The sequence below is a fragment of the Eleginops maclovinus genome, chromosome 9 (genome assembly GCF_036324505.1).
Source record: "Eleginops maclovinus isolate JMC-PN-2008 ecotype Puerto Natales chromosome 9, JC_Emac_rtc_rv5, whole genome shotgun sequence".
Lineage (NCBI taxonomy): Eukaryota > Metazoa > Chordata > Actinopteri > Perciformes > Eleginopidae > Eleginops > Eleginops maclovinus.
In genome coordinates this window covers 5,994,687-6,018,176 of record NC_086357.1, presented here as the reverse complement: position 1 = coordinate 6,018,176, position 23,490 = coordinate 5,994,687, and the positions used below count along the sequence as shown (strand labels likewise).

Genomic DNA, 23,490 nt, shown 5'->3' with positions numbered 1-23,490 from the left:
ATATATTTTACACCTGTACTTTTATTTGAATACAATACTAGTAGATGCCTAATATGTACAGTATATGGCCTGCATACATCAATCTCTGTTCACCCTTACACTTCTTTAATGTTGACTAAAATGTTAAATTTCATAAATGAAAATACCTATTTTCATTTTTTTCAAGCATTTCTGAAACTGAAAACATTTGTGAATTATTGAATATTTGGTAAATACTGAACATGTGAGTCTTAGGCGGACTGGCAATCTGTGTGTTCTGGAAAATCACGGGCCTGCCGTTATTCCAGGGTAGCTGATGACTGCAACGTATGGATGTACTTTTTCTTTAAATTAATTTAAGTAGCACACGGAGAGGCTTCATGATTTAAAGGTTTATTGTCATATCGGACACACAACTCGGGTGTAGCATGTAATGAATGAAAAACTTGGGTCACAAGTTCCTCAACAATGCAATTAGAAGACATTAAATACATTTAAAAAACATCAACAATAACAATAGTGCAAGCTCAGGCATTAAGTAGTCTTATGGCCTGTGGGGGGACGGCAGCAGACAGACCAGTTTGATGCTGGGGTGATGGGGGTCTTTTATAATGCTGTGGGCTTTCTTCGTGAGCTGCTGGGAGTAGAGGTCCTCCATGGATGGCAGCTCCGTCCTGGTGATGTGCTGTGCAGTTTTCACCACCCTCTGTAGAGTCTTACGGTCGAAGGCGGTTATCCTGACAGAGGGTTACAGCACTACTGCAAATATTTAGTTCTAAATATTATTAAATGAAATAATTATATTTTCTATAATACGCGTTAAGATTCAGGCATTGTGACACCGTAGCGCTGCCAATGCGACTCACCAGGACTTTTTGTTCTGAGTTAAAAAAATTATTTGCAGTTCACACAAGGAGCCTTACAGATGCTGTGATTTTTCATGCTCAAGTATACTTTCATTGTACACACGCTTATTGTTAAGATCGCTAACCAGGGCACTATGGCTGTGTCCCAAATAAAAAGTTCCTCTTAACAGTTGGCAATAGGAAGGATGAGCCCCGGTGACATGTCTTTCATACTAGTTATGAATACTAAAAGAATCACCCACATTTACTCTCAGATACTTGCAGACTTTACTGACTCCTGCTCTGCTGTGCTGTGCTGTGCTGTGCTGTGCTGTGCTGTGCTGTGCTGTGCTGTGCTGTGCTGTGCTGTGCTGTGCTGTGCTGTGCTGTGGAGTGTTAATTGACAGGTGTTACATGAAAACCAAAAGCAGCCACACGTGTACATATGCATGCCTCATAAATTTGCTTGGGTTATTTAATAAATAATACACCCCCGCATGGCGCCACCTGTTGTTGGCTTCGCTGGATCTGAAATCAGGGCTTTGGAGAACACAGCTGTGATGTTTCACTTGCCAAAAGAATACAGGTTTATCCAGTGGTTAGTTCCAGACAGTTGCATAGTAAAGTTTCAGGGAAAAAAATAGCAAAACAACCACAAAATAAAAATATTGTTTGTGTTCTAATGAAAAATAGTTTACTTTCTGAGAACTTACACTCTGTAAGTGTCTAAACACTACAGAAAGTCAGCCGAAAATATTTTCAACACCTGTGACGCAGATAAGGATGGAAATCTGCTAAATGAAATGCTTTTGAATGTTGCAGCTCTGAGAATATAAGCCTACAAACATTTTGTTACAAGTTCAATTACTTAATAACCCTGTTCAGGACCTGAACGCAGCTTCAATATCTCAAGACATACTATTACATATTTTCTTTATCAGTTATTATCCTACTTTAATGCGTATTATGTGTTTAGCTCTTTTCTGAACAAATTCAACAAGCGGAAATTGAAAAAGCCCTTTTTGATGATAAACTCAGTGATTTGTCATACACTCTTGTATGTATTCATGGACAGTGGAAGACAGCGGTACCTGCACTTTCAAAAATTACTCTTTGGTGTATTGTGGCTTTTATATGTGTACCAGCACTTCTCACAGGCTGCTGGTACTCAGCCATTTCAAGTCATGTTCAATTGATCCTTTTGCCATTAAAGAGAAAAAACTGCTTCACCCAGGCAGCACTGCTTCCTAGCGGGGTACCCAACACTGCATGTGCATTACGTTAGTGCTCAAGTGCTTACATTAGTGCACCTAAACAACCTAAACTTCCTCCTCTGCTCAAACACTTGTGTTACAGGGTTGCATTTTGTGCCCTCTACCTTGTCGTCAATTTAAAAAACTTACATTTTTAGCATATATTTTTAAGCATGTGTTTGATGGCCTATATGGTGTTATTGTCGGTCTTGTGTTTGTTGATTTTAATAAGCATATATTTGTAGATGTTTAATGAACAATACACACAATGAAGCAACTTGTGAAGAAATGTTTTAAAAATGCATCTCTTTCTCTCTCACTTACTCACTCACACGCGTTATGTCTTTTTCACTGATCCAAGCACTCCAATACAAAAAAAAGTAACTTGTAATTTGAGTAACTTTATAACGAAGTACTTTTTTACTCTTACTCGAGTAGGTTTTCCAATTGGAATATTTACTTTTACTCAAGTAGATTTTGAAGGAAGTAATTGTACTTTTACTTGAGTACAGCTTTTCTGTACTCTACCCACCACTGCTAAATATTAAGTTACATTATAGCATATTTATAATTTGGCGCCTAATTTTAAAATGACCTTGAAGCAATCGCGCTAGCATCGACTGGTTTAACTTGATAGCCTACAAGCCTAGAGAATAGTGTTATTTGCTAGGGTACAACTAGCTGCTAGGTCTCCAGCTAACAAGTTTGTTGCACGACCAGAACATGATAGCTAGAACAACTTACCAACCATTACATTTGGTTCAGCAATCTACACAATTGCCTACAACATAATTGCTGCATTTATTCAGTTACATTCTGTTGTCAACACTTCCTGAAGCATATATTCAACTAAAGTTATACTGTAAAGCAATAGCCTACTACTGCAGCTAGGCTTGTTCTGGGTCGAATGCAGCTAGGACTAGCTCGTGCACTGAGAAAACAATGCAACTTACCTCAACGTGTTTGCGGAGGTTAGATGACGAATTTTTGAAGGCTGATATCTTGTCAGTTTAGGGTGTGTTAGAAATAATCAATATATTAGAGCGGAACTTTAAAAGATAATTCACTGTTTCTGGACGGATCATATTTGTCCATTTCCGGTAGTATTACAGGATGTTGTTTTTAGCCTCAGATAGCATAAAGCTAATATTGTTTTGTATATATGAGTAGAGGGAGAAGGACCAGTGGAGTTGCATACTAAACACACCGCCTCTACCTCTCACTCATTGATGCTGCAATGATACAGTTGCCTGTTTAATAACTGATAAACCTCCTAAGAATTGCATAATAGACTATCGTAGATGACAGCTCCAGGACTTCGCTAACAAGATGGCGACGGTGACGTCATAAGAGGACCCGCCCCGACGACGTCAGCCTATAGAGGAGGATCCAGCCCCCCGCTACCAACCAATGAGAGCACGACAGCGGGGCGCGTCTGATTTTGAAGTTGTTTATTGTATGGTCGGAAAGGGGTGGTTCTATAAAACATGTAAGGATTGTGAAATCGAGCTCTCTTTTGTTCCGGACCGCCAGACAGTAACTACTGATGAGCTCCGCTCAGTCAGTGGCCTGTGGACGCGTGTCCCGGGCTATTGAGCCACAGCTGTGAAGCTTTTGTAAAACCTACCGCTGCATCCTTTTATTAAACACTCCTTTTATAATTTTTAAGGGAGTTTTGCTTTCTTTATTTTAAACCGTCTCCTGGGCTTCAAATAAACGAACATTTCTTACAGGTGACATAGTAAGCACTTCATTATGAAGTTTTCTCCCTTCCCTCACTCCCAACCTAACGGTCGACTCGTCTCCTCGGCTTTGGAATCGCAACAATGTTGCAACCGGGGGAGGGCGCGTCGCTAACCTGTAGGCTTGTATTCCAGTTAACGAAGATATGTGTACTTTTATCAAAATATTTTAATGAAGGCACAATGGAAAATCTAATTGAGTAAAGAGTAGAATTCTAGTTCAAATATTTACTCGAGTAAGAGTAAAAGTGCAGACTTAAAAAAGGAACGTGGAAAGTACTCGTTACCTGAAAAAAATACTTTTTTACTCATTTGCGTTACTTGTAACGCGTTACTACCCACCACTGGGCATAGGGTGTGGCTGCCGCTGCAATGGGGCTCTATTGTTTATACACCCGTGTTTGCGCCCTTGATGTGTTCCTATTCTGCCGTTTATTTTTATTCATGCGTAATGCTTAATGTACTCTGGTTGATTCTAGTTGCTCTCTCAGGAATGCATAAAGATAATTTATGAACAGGTATTTCTCAAAATAAACAGATCTAAATTAAATACATGCACATGGTTCTATTTCCATTGATCAACACCTCATCACAACCATGGGTGTGCATTACAATTTAAGTATTTTAAGTATATACATTTGTATTTTGCTTGTGTAACATCTATTTTAAGCATGCCAACTTGTACTTGAACAAAACTAGTAGATTTACTCTTTCTTTATCTTTGCTGTACATGCTACAAGGCCTTGTGAAGGGCTTCATCTCCAGTTTTTTCTTTTTTATTTCAAATAAAGGGCAGTATAATTTAACCTGGAGCAGGCTGAGAAGGACTTTGCTTGTTATTCAATGTAATAATGGTTTACTGCTACACATGCTAATATGTAAATAAGGGAGTACTGGCACTTTTTTATCCCCACTTCAGGCAGTGTATACAGGTTCCTTTAGTAGTGACCATAAAGAACAGATTGATTAAAGAAAATCTATTCAATTGGTAATGAATAGTAAGTTGCCCAAAACATGAAATAACAACGACTTGGTGTTGACTTTTGTGAAAAGAACATATCTTATTCTGAGGCTATTATAACCTTGTGGGGAGAACTTCATCCTTCATGTTAGGATCTCAGTTTTTGTATTTATAGTTTACAGTTTTATTTTGAAATGTATCTTGTTTTTGTGTTTGTTTGTGTCTACTTTACTTCCTGTCTTTAGTTTCCCTCCTGTCTGATTTGTGTTCACCTGTTGCCCCTGTGTTTCACCTCCCCTTCCCAGCTGTGTCTTGTCTTGTGATTACCCTCCTCTGTATGCAGTATTGTCATCCCTCTGTGTTCTTTGTCACCAGTTTGTATTCAATACTTTTCCTGTGTTGTACTTTTTCCTGCGTCCTAAGTCTTTGCATTTTGGTTGTCAGCTTTTACATTCATAAAAGCTCACCTTTTGTTACACTTTTGTACCCCTACCTCCTCTATCTGTTCTGCGTCTGGGTCCTTTTCCCCCATCCGTGACACTTCACTTAAAAACTTGGTTGTTTCGAAAACAAACTGACACTGCAAAAAAAGGTGTACATTCTAGGAAAGCATGTTGGTCCTTGTCAGCTTGGTCAAATGTTCTACCCAGAGGCTTAACTGTACGCTTGCAAACTATACATCAATGAGTAGACACGCCTTTAAGAAACATGCAGTCATGTGACAGGTCCCCTTGTGATAATCAACAGGAGGTGGGGGCTTGGAAAAGGTGTGTCTCTGATAGAAGAGGTTTAAGGCTCATGAGTTCCTCCTCAATGGGATTTCCCTGCACAAAAGGGACAGCTAGTGTTGGCTCAACTCGACTGCACTCATGGCTCTCCTCTCCTTCTCAGAAGTGGGTCTGGTGCTCCTGTTAGTGTTGGCTTTGGTGAGTATTCAAGCTACTTTAACACTGACACACAGGGGCATGCTGCAGGAGTTGATGAAACCTGTTGTTGCAGGACAGGGGTTTATTGTTCAAGTGGTCTAATTTGCAATTACTAAAAATCAAATTACTGATGAAAAGCACACTTAAGAAGGTATGATGCATGCCTACAGTATTATTATTATTAGTAGTAGTAGTAGTAGTAGTAGTAGTAGTAGTATTATATTATTATTATTATATTATTATTACTATTATTATTATTATCATTCATATAATAAGCAGCATGCTCGTGTACAGTATGCCAGTTTTTGATCGCCAATAGTAACATAAAAAAGGAATATTTGTGTCTGTGTTTTTGCAGTTCATGATATTTGTAATGGTGTGAAGATGTTTAGTACATGGTGTTCCCTGCCCTCTACATGGTGATCCCTGCCCTCCTAACCCTCCCCAGAAAGAAAAATCTATAAGAATTCCATTTGTGATAGTGTTGCCGCAAAGACTGTGCTATAAATGACTTGTTAGCAGATTTTTTTGGTTTTCTTAATTTAATTTTAATAACAATTTGACTAAGTCACTCATACAAATACCTATCATGGTTGGCTGGGGCTGCGCTATGACCTTATACCAGGGGTATCCAAACTTTTTTCACTGTGGGCCACATTTGGAAAACATACGAAGGGCCTATCACTAGAGGTGAAGTACGTATAGCAAAATCACTCAAATTCAGGCAAATTATTCTTGATATTTGAATATCTTGATGAAGAAAAATGCCTGCAACACAGCTGTCCATTAATAGTGTTTAATTTACATTTGTTACAAAAACAGTTGGCAGCTCATTCCTTGTTGTTGTTATGAAATACTTACATAACTGCAGCAATGAAAACTGTGTAGTATATTTTTACATTTATGCATATGTATTTAAAAAGTACAATATAAGACAAGCAGTAGTTTCATGTGGGCCATATTCCAATATACTTTTGGAATTTGCTGCTGGCCGATTTAAAATGACCCCGGGCCGTAGTTTGGACACCCCGGCCTTATACTGTTGAAATCTTAAACACTGTCTCTTTTGCTGTTAACCCGCATTTAATGTGCCACATTAAATCCCCCCCAGTAAAATTGGTCTAGAACAGCCACTGCTTCAGATGTGTTATGAATGCTATTAATGCCATTTAATTGAAAGCACTGTCAGTCAGTGCAAGCATCATCAGTATTACCTTTATGTCCAGGATTTGTTTTTAAATACTGTACATACAATCTGAACTTGTATTGATGTCATTGTCACATTGTCTTGTAACATGATGTATCTTGTTCGGTTCTTCCTGAGCATGTTGGCATTGCTGTGGGTACCCTTAATCAGAAGTTTTCCATTTGTGTGTGGTCAGGAGAAATGTCTAAAATTACAACATCACAGCTCCAAGAGCCCACACACACGCACACAACCACACACACACTTTATTTATCTATATGGTGCCATTTGGACATATGACATACATACGCACAAATACAATGAACATACATCAAAGGGCACATCAGAGTAAAATATGAAGACATATTTATCTATATCTAATTGAGAATAAGAGAATGCTAAGGTAAAGACAGTCCATGGAGAGCTTTGGAGACCTACTAAATAACTTGAATCTGGTGCTTTTTTTGTGGTCTTGGTCTGTACACATGCTGCTGCACGATCTCTGGATGATTTGTAGCTTTTTTCTTTAGGAAAACCAAAGATATGAACACTGCAAAAAATAAGCCTGCTAGTAACAAAGACAGGCATAATTATGTCAGTATCTCTTTCCAAGAGAATTGGTTGAACTGTAGACAATTTCTAAGTTGGTATAAATGTGGTAATTAGTGTTGTGATGATTCAAAATTCTGATCTGTATCTAGAGGCATGCTTAGCCTTTAGTTAGGGGCTTGGCCACAGATTTTAGGTTGTTCAACTCTTCTCTGTTTCTCTCTCTTTTTGACCTTTTCTCTGGTGATTACACCATCTGTATTGTATTTGCTTAATGTGCATTGAACCCTTTTAGCGATAGGGTTGATGTTGTTTGTCATAGGGAAGTGAGCAGTTATGTATAATCAGCATAGCTATAGAAATTATCTTGTGTTCCCTGACAATATTTTCCACTGCAACAGATAGAAAGTGAACTGAACACAGGTGCCACTGGCTCAAAACCAAAAAACAATGGGATTGCATATTTGCAGCAAATAAAAAATTAAGTCAACTGTCATGTTCGGTTTCCTTTCAGGCGCTCAGTGCTGAGTCAGGACCGAGGATGCCAAAGACCCTGAGGAGGAAGAAGAGGGAGTGGATTCTTCCTCCTGCCAAGTTGATGGAAAACACTGATTACCGACACAAAGAATTCATTGCCAAGGTTTTATCCAAATCTTATCTCCCACAATTTACATATACAGTCATCATCATTTGTCAAATAAACAGGCAGAGTGCCCAGATGGATGCTAGCTTCAAAGTAAAAAAAAAAAAAAAGGTTTCTGTCATGCCATTGGCCTGCAGTGATCCAACCTGTTTCAACTGGTTTGAGTACTCTGCTGCTATTAGGTGATTTGGCCCTGGGCTGGAGCGCCTATGCTAATATATAATACAAACTAGGTGTCATATTAACAGCGTGTATGTTCCCAAGAAAACTGCTTAGATAAGAAATGGGGTAGGGCCGAACATAGTGTACCATCAACGTGTGAGTTTTGAAATGTATTATTAGAGAAGCCACGCCTGCATTAATTATTTATGTGTACAAATATGAGTGTACACCAAGATTTATTTTTGCAGAGTGATTCATATTTATTACTATAAATAAGTTCAATTAATGCACAACATTTTATCATGAATTCAAATATAGTGCATGCACACTTTTATTTTAAGTACTGCTGTATGAACATACGTGCAATAACATTTGGTTTGCAAACACTTTGAACCAAAAGGTACTTTTTAACAGCAGTGTTCCCTTTACAAAGGAGCAGTTAAAACTTAACGTAAATCTCAACTTAAATATTAATTAATGTAATCCAATCAAATATAAAACCAAAGCTATTTGCCACTGCCAGGGCATTACCGTCTTATTTAGTTTTTCCCTCAGTGTCCAGTGGGAAGAAAAATCAACTCTGGTTCAATCAACTCCGCCGCCTGGAAGAGGTTTAAAATGTCCATGTAAGAGTTTGGTACCTTTCTCCATGTTTCTGTCCCAGTCAGTTCTGTCCTGTTTTGGTTCATGTGTGCAGTGCAGCAGTCTAAGGCCCGCCCCAAATGCTCTCATTGGTCAAGCAACTACTGATCAACATCCCACCCCTCCTGTGACCCATGTTTTTTCTGTATGTGCATTCAGAGCCAATGAGCACCAGACTTTCAAAATAATTATCAATATGATAATAATTGTCGGCATTAACACGCCCAGCCCTATTATAAATCAATTTATGACTCTCCTCTCCAAAACCAAAGTGACTGCCTGTGCTGCAGCATCTCTTTTCACCCTCTGTCTGAAACCAGAGCCACGTCTGCTATGATTGGTTGGCTGGCTAACTCTGTTGCCACTACACTGCTTTGGAGCGCTTGCATATAGAATTGCAGTGTTAAAGGCAGGGAGTGGAGAAACTCCCTCTGGAGGGAACTTTGGGAATTGAGCCTTTGCAGACCATTTACATGCACAGATTTCTTACAGAAACGGGAAATCCCAAATAGCAATTCTATGATTCTTCTGTCTGTATTTTTTGTCAGATTCGCTCTGACAAAGACCTAGGTGACACAGTGGTGTATTCTCTCACTGGAGAAGGAGCTGACAAGGATCCCATCAATCTCTTTGTAGTGGACCGAAAGACGGGGTTTGTACGCATCACTGATATCCTTGACCGGGAGGAACGGCAATTCTACAATGTAAGTCTTCTACTGTCCTGAAAGCTGATGAAACTGGTGGGAAAATAAAGCTCAAGTTCTTTCAGTCACAGAGCTTTACTGAAGTTCACCAGCCTACCCTTGTGCATATATTGCTGTGGACATTTGTTTCAGATCAGATCAAACAATTTGTTTATGTCATTAAACTCATTTACAATGAGATTTTGCAGGCTTCATTAATGTAAGCAGTGATTAAAACAGTTATTAAAGGGAATACAAAAAAAGAACTGGTAACGCTCACATATTTCAGATTTTTGTCCAAGTTTTGTGCAAGTAGATTCAATTTTTAAAATAAAGTAGTAATTAAGCTGTACGTAAAGTTTAAACAAAGTGGTGTTAACTGGCTTAAATTCACACAGACCTCAAGAAATGTATTTTGTGACAACCAAAAGTCATGGGACAAAATATGCTTCCAGTTGAGTTTTATAGGTCTGTATTTTAAGAGACCAGGCTTGGCACACACACAAAACAGCAGCGATAAGAAAGTGCAGCAGTGACAAACAGTCAGGCAGTTGATGAAAGTCAATTGATTTTGTTTTGAACAAACATGCTCAAAAATGCTGCAAGACGAGGCTGGAAGTTCCGGAATGAACTTAGAGAAGCAACATTGAATTGAGGTTTTTTTGTCAAATGGCTTTCTGTGTTTTTTCTTCAAAAATCAATAGTAAAGTGTTTCTTCATGCAGCTAACAGGGGTCGCACAGTTCAACGACGGGCAGAAAGCAGAGGACGATGTCCCACTTGCAATCACAGTTCTGGACCAGAATGACAACCCTCCTTATTTTGAGCTGCAAATGGGCAATATCACAGAGGAGAGCAAACCAGGTAGTGTTACGTTTGTGAACACATATAAGTCTGCTGCTGTGACAGAATGATGGAATCCGTCGTTTCATTTCATTCATTTTGTCCGTTCATTAGGAGGAATGCGAAATACATTACGAAACGTAACAAAATGCCGGAAACGGGGAAACTTAAGAGTGATGCACACAGCTGGGATCGGAGCACTTGTTGATGTTTGGGGATTATAAGTTTGGCCTTCTGTCACTGCAACTAAAATGTTAGTTTTATCTGCTGATTTTAACAACTTGATTGCATGAATCCTTCGGATATTATTACAGATAGGTTGTAAGCCAGCCAACTAACGTAGCTAATCTAGCCATACTGTATATTGTGAATATACAGACAAAACATAAAGCACTACAATTATCAAACAGGCTTACGCTAACAGTGGCAGTGGGTCAAATTTAAAATCCCTGAACGTCAATAAGCACTCCTTTCCCAGCTTTGTGCATCACTTTTTAGGTTCTCTGTTTTCATTTTCTTTTTGAAACTTTTAGTACTATATTATATTATAATATTTCATCTCCAATTCACTTGTCAAAAGTTAAGCAAAGGCGACACTGTGTGTAAATACTTGCAGTGAACAAATTCTCTGACGTGTGACGGATTGTGCTGTGATCTGCTGCAGGAACCTTTGTTATGCAGATCGAGGGGAAAGATAACGACCAAGCTGGAACAATTAACAGTGAGCTCTCCTACAGGATCCTGAGTCAGGAGCCAGCAGGCACCGGTCAGATGTTCACTTTAGACAGAAAGACGGGCAAACTGTTTGTTAAAGAGGCAACGCTGGACAGAGAGGTGAGGCCTGTGATCATTGTATATCAAACACATTGCACATATGTGGCAGCACCTTTCAAAAGAATAATACTTAATGCAGACTGTGGCTGCAAGCTGGTTCGGCCTTCTTTCAATTGGAAAGTTGCGGGTTCGATCCCAGCCCCTGCAGTCAGCATGTCAATGTATCTTTGTATACTATCCCAAGATACTTAACCGAGTGGCTCCCATCAGGATGGCCAATGGTGTAAATGGGTGAATGTGGACTTGTAGAATGTAAAGCGCTTTGAGGGGTCGTAGAAACTGGATAAAGTGATATATAAATACAGTGCATTAACCATTCACCATAAAAAGGTTTTAGCCCTAATCTCACCTCAGGCATGCTATTCCAAAGTCCAGGAGCCATTACAGCTAAGGCTCTATATCAGGATAGTCCAAACTTTTTTCATCGAGGGCCACATACAGAAAAATATACAGAGTTAGCAAGTTAGCAAAATCAATCAAATGCAGGTGAATAATGCGCAATACTTTCAAATGGTTTAAGAAAAAAACAGCCTACATCCCGTCTGTCTTTAGGGTTTCATTTATTTTGTTGGCAGCTCATTCCTTAAAACAGAAACCTCAGATTGCTGATAATAGGAGTAAATATGAAGGTTAAATTTCAAGCTTGTTATAGAAATAAGTTATTGGGCATTTTTTTATCAACTAAGATTTGTTAGAAAATGTTATGAATTCTAAATGACTGAATTTATTTGAAAATTGGGCTCATTAATATATTGGAGAAGTACAATAGCGAGATATTGCACTTCAGGATATTGCACATTCCGACTTGCCATGGCCCTATGTACAGTAGTGCAGTTGGATATACATAAGGTGCAGATGAAATTAAGAGAAGAATTCCATCATCAGTGTTGTCAGTGTCAGTGTTTGGCAGTGTTCAGTTCTCGTATCGCTCTAGAGTAGAAGCTGTTCTTAAATCTGTTTGTTCGTGATTTGATGGACCTGAAGCGTCTGCCAGAGGGCAGCAGGTTGAACAAATGATTTCTAGGGTGGGATGGGTCTTTCAGTATGTTGGCTGCTCTACTGAGGCAGCGAAAGCTGAATAAATCTTCCAAAGAGGGCAATGAGCAGCCAAAGATCTTCTGTGTGGTATTGATGACCCTCTGAACGGCTCTCCTGTCTGCTGCTGAGCAGCTGGCATACCATGTCTATCTATAATTTGGTATTAGTGCACCAGTTGTTAGTTGTCATAAATGCATAACCCCCCTCCTTTGCTCTTACCAACTAGCAACGACGCATCTCAGGATCTCAGGTTGCGGGAGTGGACATAGGGCAATAAGAGATCTGATAAGTAACTCTGACTAGGCTTCTCAGGTCTTCTGAAAGGAAGCCAGGATTGGTATTATCTGGTCGTATCTCCTAACCTGTCAGGGTTGGGGAAACAGGACCCAAGTGCAGTAAATCAAGGGGAGGCAGGTAGGGGTCCAAACAAAAAGCGGGGTTTATTCAAAAGCTGTTGATGAAAACACGAAGCAAGGGGAATTACAGGACAACAAAAACACTTAGCTTAACACATGAAGGCCGACAGGAACAGGCATGTAACATGGACTAGATCAGCTAAGAAATGACGACGAACGAACAACACACAAAAGGGAAACAGGGACTGAATACACAAGGGTAATCACAAGACAACACACAGCTGGAGAGGGGAGGAGAAACACAGGGGCAACAAGTGAACACAATGACACAGTCAGGCACAGAAGGGAAACGCAGACAGGAAGTGAAGCTTAACATGACACAAGAGGGGAAAACATTTCAAAATAAAGCACAACACAAAGACATGACAGATACAAAACAAGGATCGTGACATAACCTGAGTTAAATTCCAAGCAGCAGAGTTTTGATCAAGATGAAAGCAGGAGAAGGATTTTTGTATTTATGCCATGGGAAGGTAAAGTTACAGAAATTGAAATTGGCTGGTAATTTGTCTGGAAAAAAGGATTTAAACTATTATTGAATAAGAAATAGTCTGAGTTTGTCTAGGGTGAAGTTTTGGTTGAACATCAAGACTTTGGCAGCGCTGATTGATGGAATGGGACAGAGAACCTGTGTAATGACTATTGATCTTTTAGCTGCAGGAAAACAACTTGCGGATTTCATTTGATCAAAAGACTGTGTTCTGATAGTTTCAGGATCCCAGGGTTTTTACGTTATTAGAATTAAGGCATGATGAGAATACTTTAGTTGGAACACAATTTTCTTCAATTCAATCAAAGAATATTAAACAGCCTGTTTTCCCTCCAACAGACGCACGACTTCTTCAAACTGGTCATAGAGGGTATTGATTTGGGAGGGGGACCAGGGGGCCTAGCAGGGACAGGAACAGTGGAGATCAGAGTCCTGGACATTAATGACAACATCCCCACCCTGGAAAAATCTGAGGTACACACACACACACACACACACACACACACACACACACACACACACACACACACACACACACACACACACACACACACACACACACACACACACACACACAGTTTCCAGCCACCTTGATGAATTTTCAATTACCTTTTAAGGGTATATCCAAAAGAATACAACAAAACTACTTTTGGATGTTCAGATTTGTTTGGCTAAAAGTCAGAGGTGTAAAGTAACTCGTACATTTGCTCAAGTACTGCACATAAGTATTTCCATTTTATGCTACTTTGTACCTCTGCCCCACTACAATTCAGAGGTAAATCTTGTACTTTTACTGAACTACATTTATTTAATACCTTTAGTTTAATTGGCAGATTTTGATTAATAATGTGAAATATGATCAACACTTAAATTAACCTTTAGGCTCCTTGGGCCTCTATTCTTTAAAGCTTCCACTGGCTCAGATAATAAGGCAACAACATAATATGTTACCACAACTATACAAATGTACATAACATTTTCACAATTATTGTCCAATGAAAGCATTAAAATGCATCAACAAAAGCAATTGTTCAATGTGTCAGAACTTTTTCCAAACAACGATGGAATTGGGGTTCTTGTTTTGGGACTAAAATAAAGTCAGCACTCAGCTTCAATCAGCAATAAAAAGAAACCACAAAAAGGTATTATGTAGTCATGAACCTCAAAACGTAACATCAAGAAAAACTATCAAAATCAGGATAGTATTCCCATTAGTGAAGTTCAGTTTAATTACTTTTCTTATCCCAGCGCTGAATCGTAATGTAGGTCACATTATGCAAAGCAGCATTCCTTTTTTATGAAATAGGTATCTGATAAATCATCTACGATGCTGTTTAGTCCAAAGTCTAGTCTAGGGCTATCAAGTCCACTTCACAATTCAGTCCCCACGCTTCCTTTTTTATGTTGATGAATGTATCTTGGCCATTTGTGCTCCTGTAAATTAAGTCAAAAAGACAACGGTTAAAACTAAGGTATAGTAAACATAGCTACAGGCCTCTGCAACTACAACAAGACACATGGTAACATGTAGTCGTATGTGGAGAGGGATCATGAACACTGCCTGGCCTATTTCCACAAACCCTATCGGTGGCCTTTTACTTCTTCAGAGTGGATGATTTGGAGTTTCTTTTGCTTGATTTTTCCAGTTCATCAGTTTTGTAAACAGAATAAACACAGATCTGACAGTAGGACTTTTAGCACTAATGTTTTGAATCATGTTCTGCTTGCAGTACAATGGGGAAGTGGAGGAAAATGTTGCTGATGTAGTTGTGATGAGAATCAAAGCTCTGGATAAAGACCTTCTAAACTCAGACAACTGGTTGACTGTCTTTGAAATTGCCCAAGGAAATGAGGATAATCTGTTCTCAATTGAGACAGACCCGGTAACCAATGAGGGCATCCTGAAGCTGATTAAGGTATTTATGTGACTTTAAAAACATTGTACTTTTTTATCCCACTTGACCAGTGTTTGGTGGGGCCATAACGTTTGCCTGCTGCTTCATATTTCTTCTTATCCCCTCTCTCAATTTGTATTTACTCTAATCCTGACTAAACAGGCTGTGGATTATGAAGATATCCAGAATCTTGAGCTTAGCCTGAGCATTAAAAATGAAGCTCCTTTTGTGGATGGTGGTCCTATATCAATGGATATGGACATCCAAGTTGGAGAGGGTAATCCTATGGCTACTGGAGCTGGAGCTGGAGCTGGAGCTGGAGCTGGAGCTGGAGCTGGAGCTGGAGCTGGAGCTGGAGCTGGAGCTGGAGCTGGAGTTGGTGCTGGAGCTGGAGCTGGAGTTGGAGTTGGAGTTGGAGTAGATGCAGGGGTAGACCTAGGGGTGGATGTAGGTGTAGACCTGGGCGTAGATGCTGGACTCAAGCCAAATGTTGGGGTTGGGCCTGGAGTGGGAGTTGGAACAAAGCCAGGTGTCAAACCAGCAACAAAGCCTAAGCCAAGTGAGCCAGCAAAGAGCTATCTCATTAAGATAGCAGTGAAAAATGTTCCAGAGGGTCCAGCATTCATTCCCAACACCAAGATTGTTCCTGTATCAGAAGATCCAAAGGAAGCACCTGAAGATGGAGTGATCACAGTGTTTGCTGCTGTCGATCCAGACACAGGGCTACCAGCTGAAGACGTCAGGTAAGTTATACTGCAGGAAACATAACTTTTTTTAAAAAGAGTGTAGAGGATGTACTTGCGAGGTCGAAACAGTACCCCTAGGGGCCTATGGGCACAGATAGCTAATGAGCCCCCCGACCCCAAACCCGCCCCAAGAATGCCTGCATGTCTAATAAATCTGCAATATTGAATAATTGTGTTTGATTCTTACAGCAAATGCTGTGAAAAGCTACTTTATAGTATAAAAAGCGCTTTCACTGATCTCTTCCTTAATTCCCTCCAGCTGAACCAGGGGCGTTACTTGGATCTTTTTTTTTAATGCTATTTTATTTCTATTGTAATGTTCAATGCCTTGTCTTATGTTGTTGCAATGACTACATTTCCCAAATTGGGATCAATAAAGTGCTATCCGTCTATCTACTTAGCAACATCGGGGGCTTATCCCAGCTTGACAATTGTACTAAAATATATGTATATATATCAATAGAGTATCCAAAGAATACACAATATAAAATGTAAATGATTAATTAAAACTCGCTCTCTAGATCTGGACCAGTATACTTGCCCTAATTTTTGTAATATTTAGCATATACACCATCAAAGTTTAGCAATTTAGCCATGCTTAAATTTGAGAATTAGCAGTATCCCAATGTACAGCTAGAGTTGATGGGAATTTGATTTATTTTACAGGTATTTGCTTTAAAAACACCAAATTAACATTTTGACTTTTGACTGATGACCAAATCGTTTTCAAACCATACCACTCAAAACCAAGTCTATCAAACTGATGGTGGCGTTATATGATAAGGGGATAACCACATTAATGCTCAGTTCAGAACAGACACTTGTATAGAATCATGTTAAAATGTGCAGTCAAAACAGCTTGCAATTCTTATTGTCTGCATCTTAAACATCAATCACACAGACAAGAAACTTGTTTTTGAATTTGTTGCATCTAGACAAATAGTTGAAGTGAATCCCTCTGCCATTTCGACCATCTAAGAGGTTGTATTTGACCATCTGACCTCCCTACGCGCTTGGTTTAGTTAGTTAGCTAGCTTCATACCTACACACATAAATATCATCAATAAATTGATTATGTGTTTTCTCCAAAATTTTGAACTATTACTTTTACCAAATTCTTCTTTGTCTTCTTCTTAGGTTTATTGTATATTACTTGTATTAATGTTTTTGTTTTTTTATATCCTACTTATTCAATGTGCTCCAGTTATGCCAAAGCCTTGGATCCAGAAAACTGGTTTACCATCGATGAAAAAACAGCTGAGATTAAACTCAACAAGGTACCAGACAGAGAGTCACCTTTTGTGGTGAATGGTACCTACATTGCCAAGATTCTGGCCATCACCAATGGTAATCCCCTATTTACTTCATAATAATATTGGCGTCTTGATTCATTTCTGTTTGAATAGGCGCTGTCTTTTCATACTATAGGACTCTCAATAGCTCAACAAAACGGATCTCCATAAAAAACACTGGCAGCAATTGTAATATAAATTGGGAATCATACTGGGACTTTGGGGTTGTATTGGAATGTGCTGTTATGCACTCCAGTCTGTGTGCTGTTGAACTTACTAAACTGTTGTCATCCTCAGACATGCCATCAAAAACAGCCACAGGAACAATAGCCATTCAAGTCGCTGACTCCAACGACCACTGTCCTACTCTGACCACCACCCACAGCTCCCTGTGCTCTGATGTCAAAACGGTCTATGTTACTGCATTTGATGAGGATGCTCATCCCAACGGAGCTCCATTCACATTCAGAGTCATACCTGATGGGACACGAGGCAGCTGGGATGTAGAAGTCATCAATGGTAAGAAAATGTGCAAACTGGTTCGGGTCAGAAGACAAAAACAGATACAAACCATTTTCTTTCATTTAGCGTTATTTGTGAAAAAGTAATAATGATAAGGCTGTGTGACTTGACAGTGCCTTGTCCTGTGTTGTCAACAGAGACGAGTGCCGCGCTTCACTCTCGTGAAGAGCTCTGGCCTGGCTTATATGAGGTTCTGGTGGAGGTGTTGGATGCTCAGGGTCTCTCTTGCCCATCCAATGACATTTTTACCATGGATGTTTGTACCTGTGTGGAGACAAATGACTGCAAAACAAAGGCAGCCAAATTAGGAAGTAATTTAACTGAGCTCTCCGCCCCAGCCATCGGCCTCCTGATATCGGCAATGTGCTTATTGCTGTGTAAGTTGATCCTTAACAAAACCCTACAGTACACCTATTTGTGATTTTTACGAATGGCTTGATAACAATATTTAATGTCTGATTCCTGTGTCTTCCTAATCCAAAATCAATCCCAAAATCCTTTTACTTCTCAAACTAAGCTGTTAATAAGTGCATTAAGTGCAGTGCTAGTTTTAAAGGTCCCCTATCATGCAAAATGCACTTTTGTTTTATACATAAATATGTGTCCCAGGTGTATAAGTAGACTCACAAAGTGTCAGCAAACTCTCTGGCTAAATACTCTTGAGTCTCTTGAAATTGTGAAGTCTTGGCACAAGTCTAAAAAAAACCTTTGAGCTCAACGTAACTTCGCTCGACATCGAACTGAATGTTGTGCTTCTCCCTGCAGTTATTCCTCTTCTCATGCTGTTTTGTCAGTGTGGAACAGACATTTTTCCTGACAGTTTTCGTGACATGCCATGGGGGACCAAAGAACAACTCATATCCTACCACACTGAGGGCAGAGGCGAGGATAAGGTTGGCTTGCAATGTTGTTTTTAGTTTTTATGGGAAGACAAGGATACATTTCCTAATACCATTGAAAACAATCATCTGTTTTGAGATCATGTTGCAATGTTAGAGGTGAAAGAAAGCAGTATAGTGGGTCAATGGTTCATAAGACCACATAGGGAAGTTCAACCCTGTCTAATATTGCTAAACCTACACACATTTCTGAGATAACATTGTCCTTCTCCTGTTCTTTATTTTTTAGGAAGTTCCACTTAATAGTATACCTGTATCTTTGGGTCGCAAAAAGACATTTGGGGCGGCCCCAGGATCATACTCCAAAGGCACTACTACAAATACTAAAGAAAATAAACAGAAAATTACAATCCATGATGAGTTTTTGGAAAGGTTTCAGGGCACGAGGGAAAGTTGGATGGAGGTCGACAACAATGCTCACAGATTAACAAAGGAATTTCACTATGGTTACGGCAGTGCAACAATCAGCACAAACACACTACAGCGCTCGACAGCTTTGTATGGGGACATAGCCTTACCTGACGCTTTCCTGAATGACTACTACTCACAGGTATTTTGTATGCCTTGCATGCAGCTGTTTTATTACTTTTACAAGATTTCACCTTTAAAGACATGTTCTGAAATGACTGACACCAGTGTCTGTGCTTTTCCTTCAAATTTAACAGAAAGCGATGTGTGCTTTGCCTGCGAAGGACTGTTCTTTGGAGTATCATTTTGAGGGACAGGGCTCCTCTGCTGGATCTGTGGGCTGCTGCAGCCTCCTGGAGACTGACAACGACCTGCAATTCCTCGATGACCTTGGGCCAAAGTTCAAGACTCTGTCTGATATCTGTTCCCCTCCTAAACCAACACCCAAACCTTCCCTGACACACAAGATAGTAGGTGCAGTCCAAACCACAGTAAATAAGGATGAAGCTGTTGTTAAGCCCAAAGTGGAGCGCACTGTTGAAACAGAGCATACTGATGTCAAGACAGTCATGTCACCTACTAACATCTCCAAATCATCTGTCAGTACTGTAAACACTGCCCATCAATCCATGACATTCTCTAACTCTAAGGTTACTAACATCAGTCATTCTGCCACTCTGGCCCCTCAAGCTTATCATTCTGCCACTCTGCCCCCTCAGGCTCATAGGGTTTTCATACAACCTCAGCCAGTTTATTACACCACCAGCCCTGTACCACAGCCCATGAACTATGTAGTCCAACCACAGCTACAGAACATGGTAATGATGGCGGAGGGGGCCCATGGAGCCAATTTTCCAGGCATTTATGTAGTGAGTGGGAACCAGAGTTCTTCTTCAGGACTCGTAGTCAGTGGACTCCAAGGCTCCCCTCCTGGGCTAGTGATTCAGGGCATTGAGAGCCCCAAAAGCCTTTCCAGTCCAATTAGCCCCACCTTGATTCTACCCGGTAGTCCAGGTGTGTCTATGGGCTCAGGTCCTGCAAAGGGTTGGAAAATGATAGGGCCAAATCCTGATGGTAAATATATGATAGTTAAAGATACGACAACACCAGGTGAGGCAGTTAAGAAAGACCCAGGCTCATCTCAGGGCACTTTGCCCAAAGGTGCCATCCTGGTAAAAGAGGCTGCTCCCCCTCAGGGGGTGTTAAACCCAGCAGCTCAAGGGAGTGTGTATGGCATTCTGCCACGACACACTGTTGCTAAAACTGAGGGTGCTGTTGCAGTAAATAGCAATTTGGGGCAAATATGGGTTGGGCAGCCAGGACTGATGGGGTTGGTGCCAGTAACTGCTTTTGGAGTTGGTGTTGGGAAACCAGGAATGGGAATGGGACATGTGGTGACAGTTAAACCAGAAGTCATCCAGGAAAACGTGAATATGGAGGAAATGACTGCGGATAGTGTAATCACAGTCAGTGATTCACATGAAGACGTTAAGGCTCAGGAAGAGCAACTGCTAGATTCTGATGTGGGACCCTGTAGTATGGATGACAAATTGTCAGCAACTCTTCCAAACATGTCTTCAAAAGTGACTTTGAATGCATCTGAAGACATCCTCGATCAAGCATCAGTGCCAAAACCACAGTTTGGACAAAGTGAAGGGATTCTGATAGACAAAGGCAATGAAAAGACAGATAGTGATGAGGAAGCAATCCCATCATCACAAACGGTCAGCCCTGTTTTCCTTGGTGATTTCAATCTGACATCAGCCTCAGAAGAAATAACCACCCAAGTGCAAGAAGACATGTCTAATGAGTCAACCAGGTCACCATTAGAGCAGCATCTGTTTACAGCAAAAGACAATAGTTGTGGCCACAAAGAAGAAGAAGATAATCCACAAAATATAAAATCATATCTAAGAGCGGATACAGATCAAGTCAATGCAGATGCAGACAGTATGGAGAGAAGTGATGAAGAGAAAGAGAGTATTATGAAGGAAGGTGTGTCACAGCAGAATTCAAGCAACTCTGATGACCTGGATGAAGACACTGAAAGACAAAATGCTTTGGGTTCTCAAATGGAAGATCATTTTATCTCAGATGATGACATTGTTGATGAAGAGAAAAGTGAAGATGCTGTGGATGCAATGGTGTCACCAGTACGGCAAAATGTAAAATTCTCAGATGACCAAGCTGAAGGGAGTGCAGAAGAAAATGTATCATGCATGACTTCTCAAGCTGATCACACCTTAAACTCAGATGATAACATAAATGCCCCAGAGGTAGAGGATGAGAGTCTTGAAGAGGGGATGACATCCATAAAGCAAAATGTTACCATCACGGACTACCAAGATGAGTTTATTGAAGGACAAGCTGTATCAGGAAGAAGTCCTTCTTTGGAGGATCCTTTAGTCTCAGAGACAACAATGTTGTTGAAGAGAAATGGGAAGTTTCCTTGGAGGCAATGGTGTCACCGGCACAGCAAAATGTAACATTTTCAGATGACCAAGCTGAAGGGAGTGCGGAAGAAAATGCATCATGCATGAATTCTCGAGTTGAAAAGACTTCAATCTCAGATGATAACATAAATGTTCCAGAAGAAGAGGAAGAGGAGAGTATTGAGGAAGTGACATTATCCATAGAGCATAACATTAGCAGCATAGATTACCAAGATGAGTTTGTTGAAGGACAAGGTGTATCAGGAAGAAGCTCATCTTTGGTGGATCCATTAGCCTCTGAAGAAAGCAATGTTGTGGAGGAAGAGGAATCACCTTTACATCAAATCTCAGATAAAGACAATGCATCGCACACAGTTAATCAAATTGAGGATACGTCTGACTCAGGTGACAATGTGAGTGATGGAGAGAAAGCAGTGGAACTGGCACCATTCTTACAACAAAACAGTAGTTTTTCTGATGACCAAGAAGAAGAAAATGAAAACGAAGACGCACCAGACACAAGTATTTACATAGAGGAGGAGAGCAGTAATTCTGACCAGCAATTAGAAGACGACTCTCTGTCTTTTCAAACTGAATGCTTATCAAAGGATAGTTCTTATTTAGCAAGTCAAAGTGCAGAGATGAATCAGCTGCCAGCATCGTCAAAGGTCGGTGAAACTCTAGAAATACCATGTGAAGTTATTACACATCATGTAAGGCAAGGGGTGGACTCTTCTCAGGTAGGAGACATACCTTTGGATATTCCTGAAAGAGAAGATAGTGTTGGTCAGGCGTTTGTGAGGGATACTAATATGGAGAATTTGGATTCCGTTGTTATATCTTCTGAAGGAGAGAGTTATTCCAGGGTGGCGACAGGACAGGTGTCTATGTCAAGTGAAGATAAAGGGGCCAAATCTGGAGATTTTGCTCTGGAAAAAGGAAAGGGAGAGGTCACTGTTGATTTTGCGATTAGAGAGGAATTAGATAACAGTGCAACTGGTGCATCTGGTCAGGTAGCACCAATATCTTCTTCAGAAATTAATGTGGTAGAGGAGACCCTTTCTTCAGTGTCAGAATCAGACCCAGACTCTGGAGCGACAGGAAATTTAAGTTCCATTGTAAAGAGTAAAGTAACTGAGGAGGCTGCTAACATTGTTCTGAATGAAACCATGCAACTGGCTGGAGAAGCAACTGGGGAAGGCTCACATACTGTGTTGGATGTTGTGTCAAAAGCTTCAGATGATATGCATGAGCCTGTAGGGCAAGTGGTGGGGAAGTGAGTCCTCTACAGATTCAGACAGTCATGAGCCCAATTCCTCGTAACAAATCAAGAAAGAGCAAAGAGGGTTCTAAGAATCCTAAAAGTCCCAAAAGCTCCTCTGGAAAATGTAAACAACAGTGAGTGCTCTGAATTCAATGCTGCATCATTACCTATACAGAAATCCATACCGTTAAATGTGGATGTCTGTTTAAGGTCCAAATGGCTGAAGAAGAGGGAGATGCAACAAGATTTGGGAGTGTCTGTCAAAATGACTAACAAATTCAAGTAACGGCAAGAAACGTGATGTTTATTACCAAAATGTTAACCTGTTCGTGATTGCAAAATAAGCTAATTCATCTTGTGCCTCTTCAACGCACTACCCAGGTGCCCATCCCCCTTACCTTATCAAAACAGAGTATTACCAGTTTGTGAGTACACGTCTAAATGCAGTGCTGAAACCCAACATGCAAATGTAAAGTGACAAAAATTCACAACACAATGAGATGTGGATAGAAGAACCACAAATGACTGCAAGACAGAATGCTCATTAGGTAAAAACGAACAGAGGGAAATTTGTACAAGGGATCCTATACTTTGTCTAGTTCTATCATCTGTCCCCTGAGTTGTCATACAGACATAAGGCTATTAGTAGAAATTTTTGAGATTCATGGATTTCACCTTATTTGGAGGTGTCTCATTTCTGGAGTCAAAGTCATTGAATGATGTATCTATGTGATGGCTTTCTGCTTGATTAGTGCTACAGGTGTTTTTTGTGACGTTGAATAGAAATCCATGTATGGGTTATTAAAAGTTTTGCCATGTTGTGATGGGGACTAATCCACGG

General features: G+C 40.1%; 1 protein-coding gene across 1 annotated transcript; it reads left to right on the top strand.

The window, feature by feature from the left end:
- Positions 1–5,616: 5,616 nt before the first annotated feature.
- On the top strand, positions 5,617–23,084 carry LOC134869803 (desmoglein-2-like protein). The gene is made up of 14 exons (XM_063891713.1): positions 5,617–5,706; positions 7,956–8,081; positions 9,437–9,592; positions 10,296–10,434; positions 11,078–11,247; positions 13,531–13,665; positions 14,922–15,107; positions 15,249–15,829; positions 17,037–17,179; positions 17,422–17,643; positions 17,784–18,023; positions 18,412–18,539; positions 18,775–19,095; positions 19,211–23,084. The coding sequence occupies exons 1-14, from the start codon at positions 5,650–5,652 to the stop codon at positions 21,437–21,439; spliced, it is 4,833 nt and encodes a 1,610-aa protein (XP_063747783.1). The 5' UTR covers positions 5,617–5,649; the 3' UTR covers positions 21,440–23,084.
- The last annotated feature ends 406 nt before the right edge of the window (positions 23,085–23,490 follow it).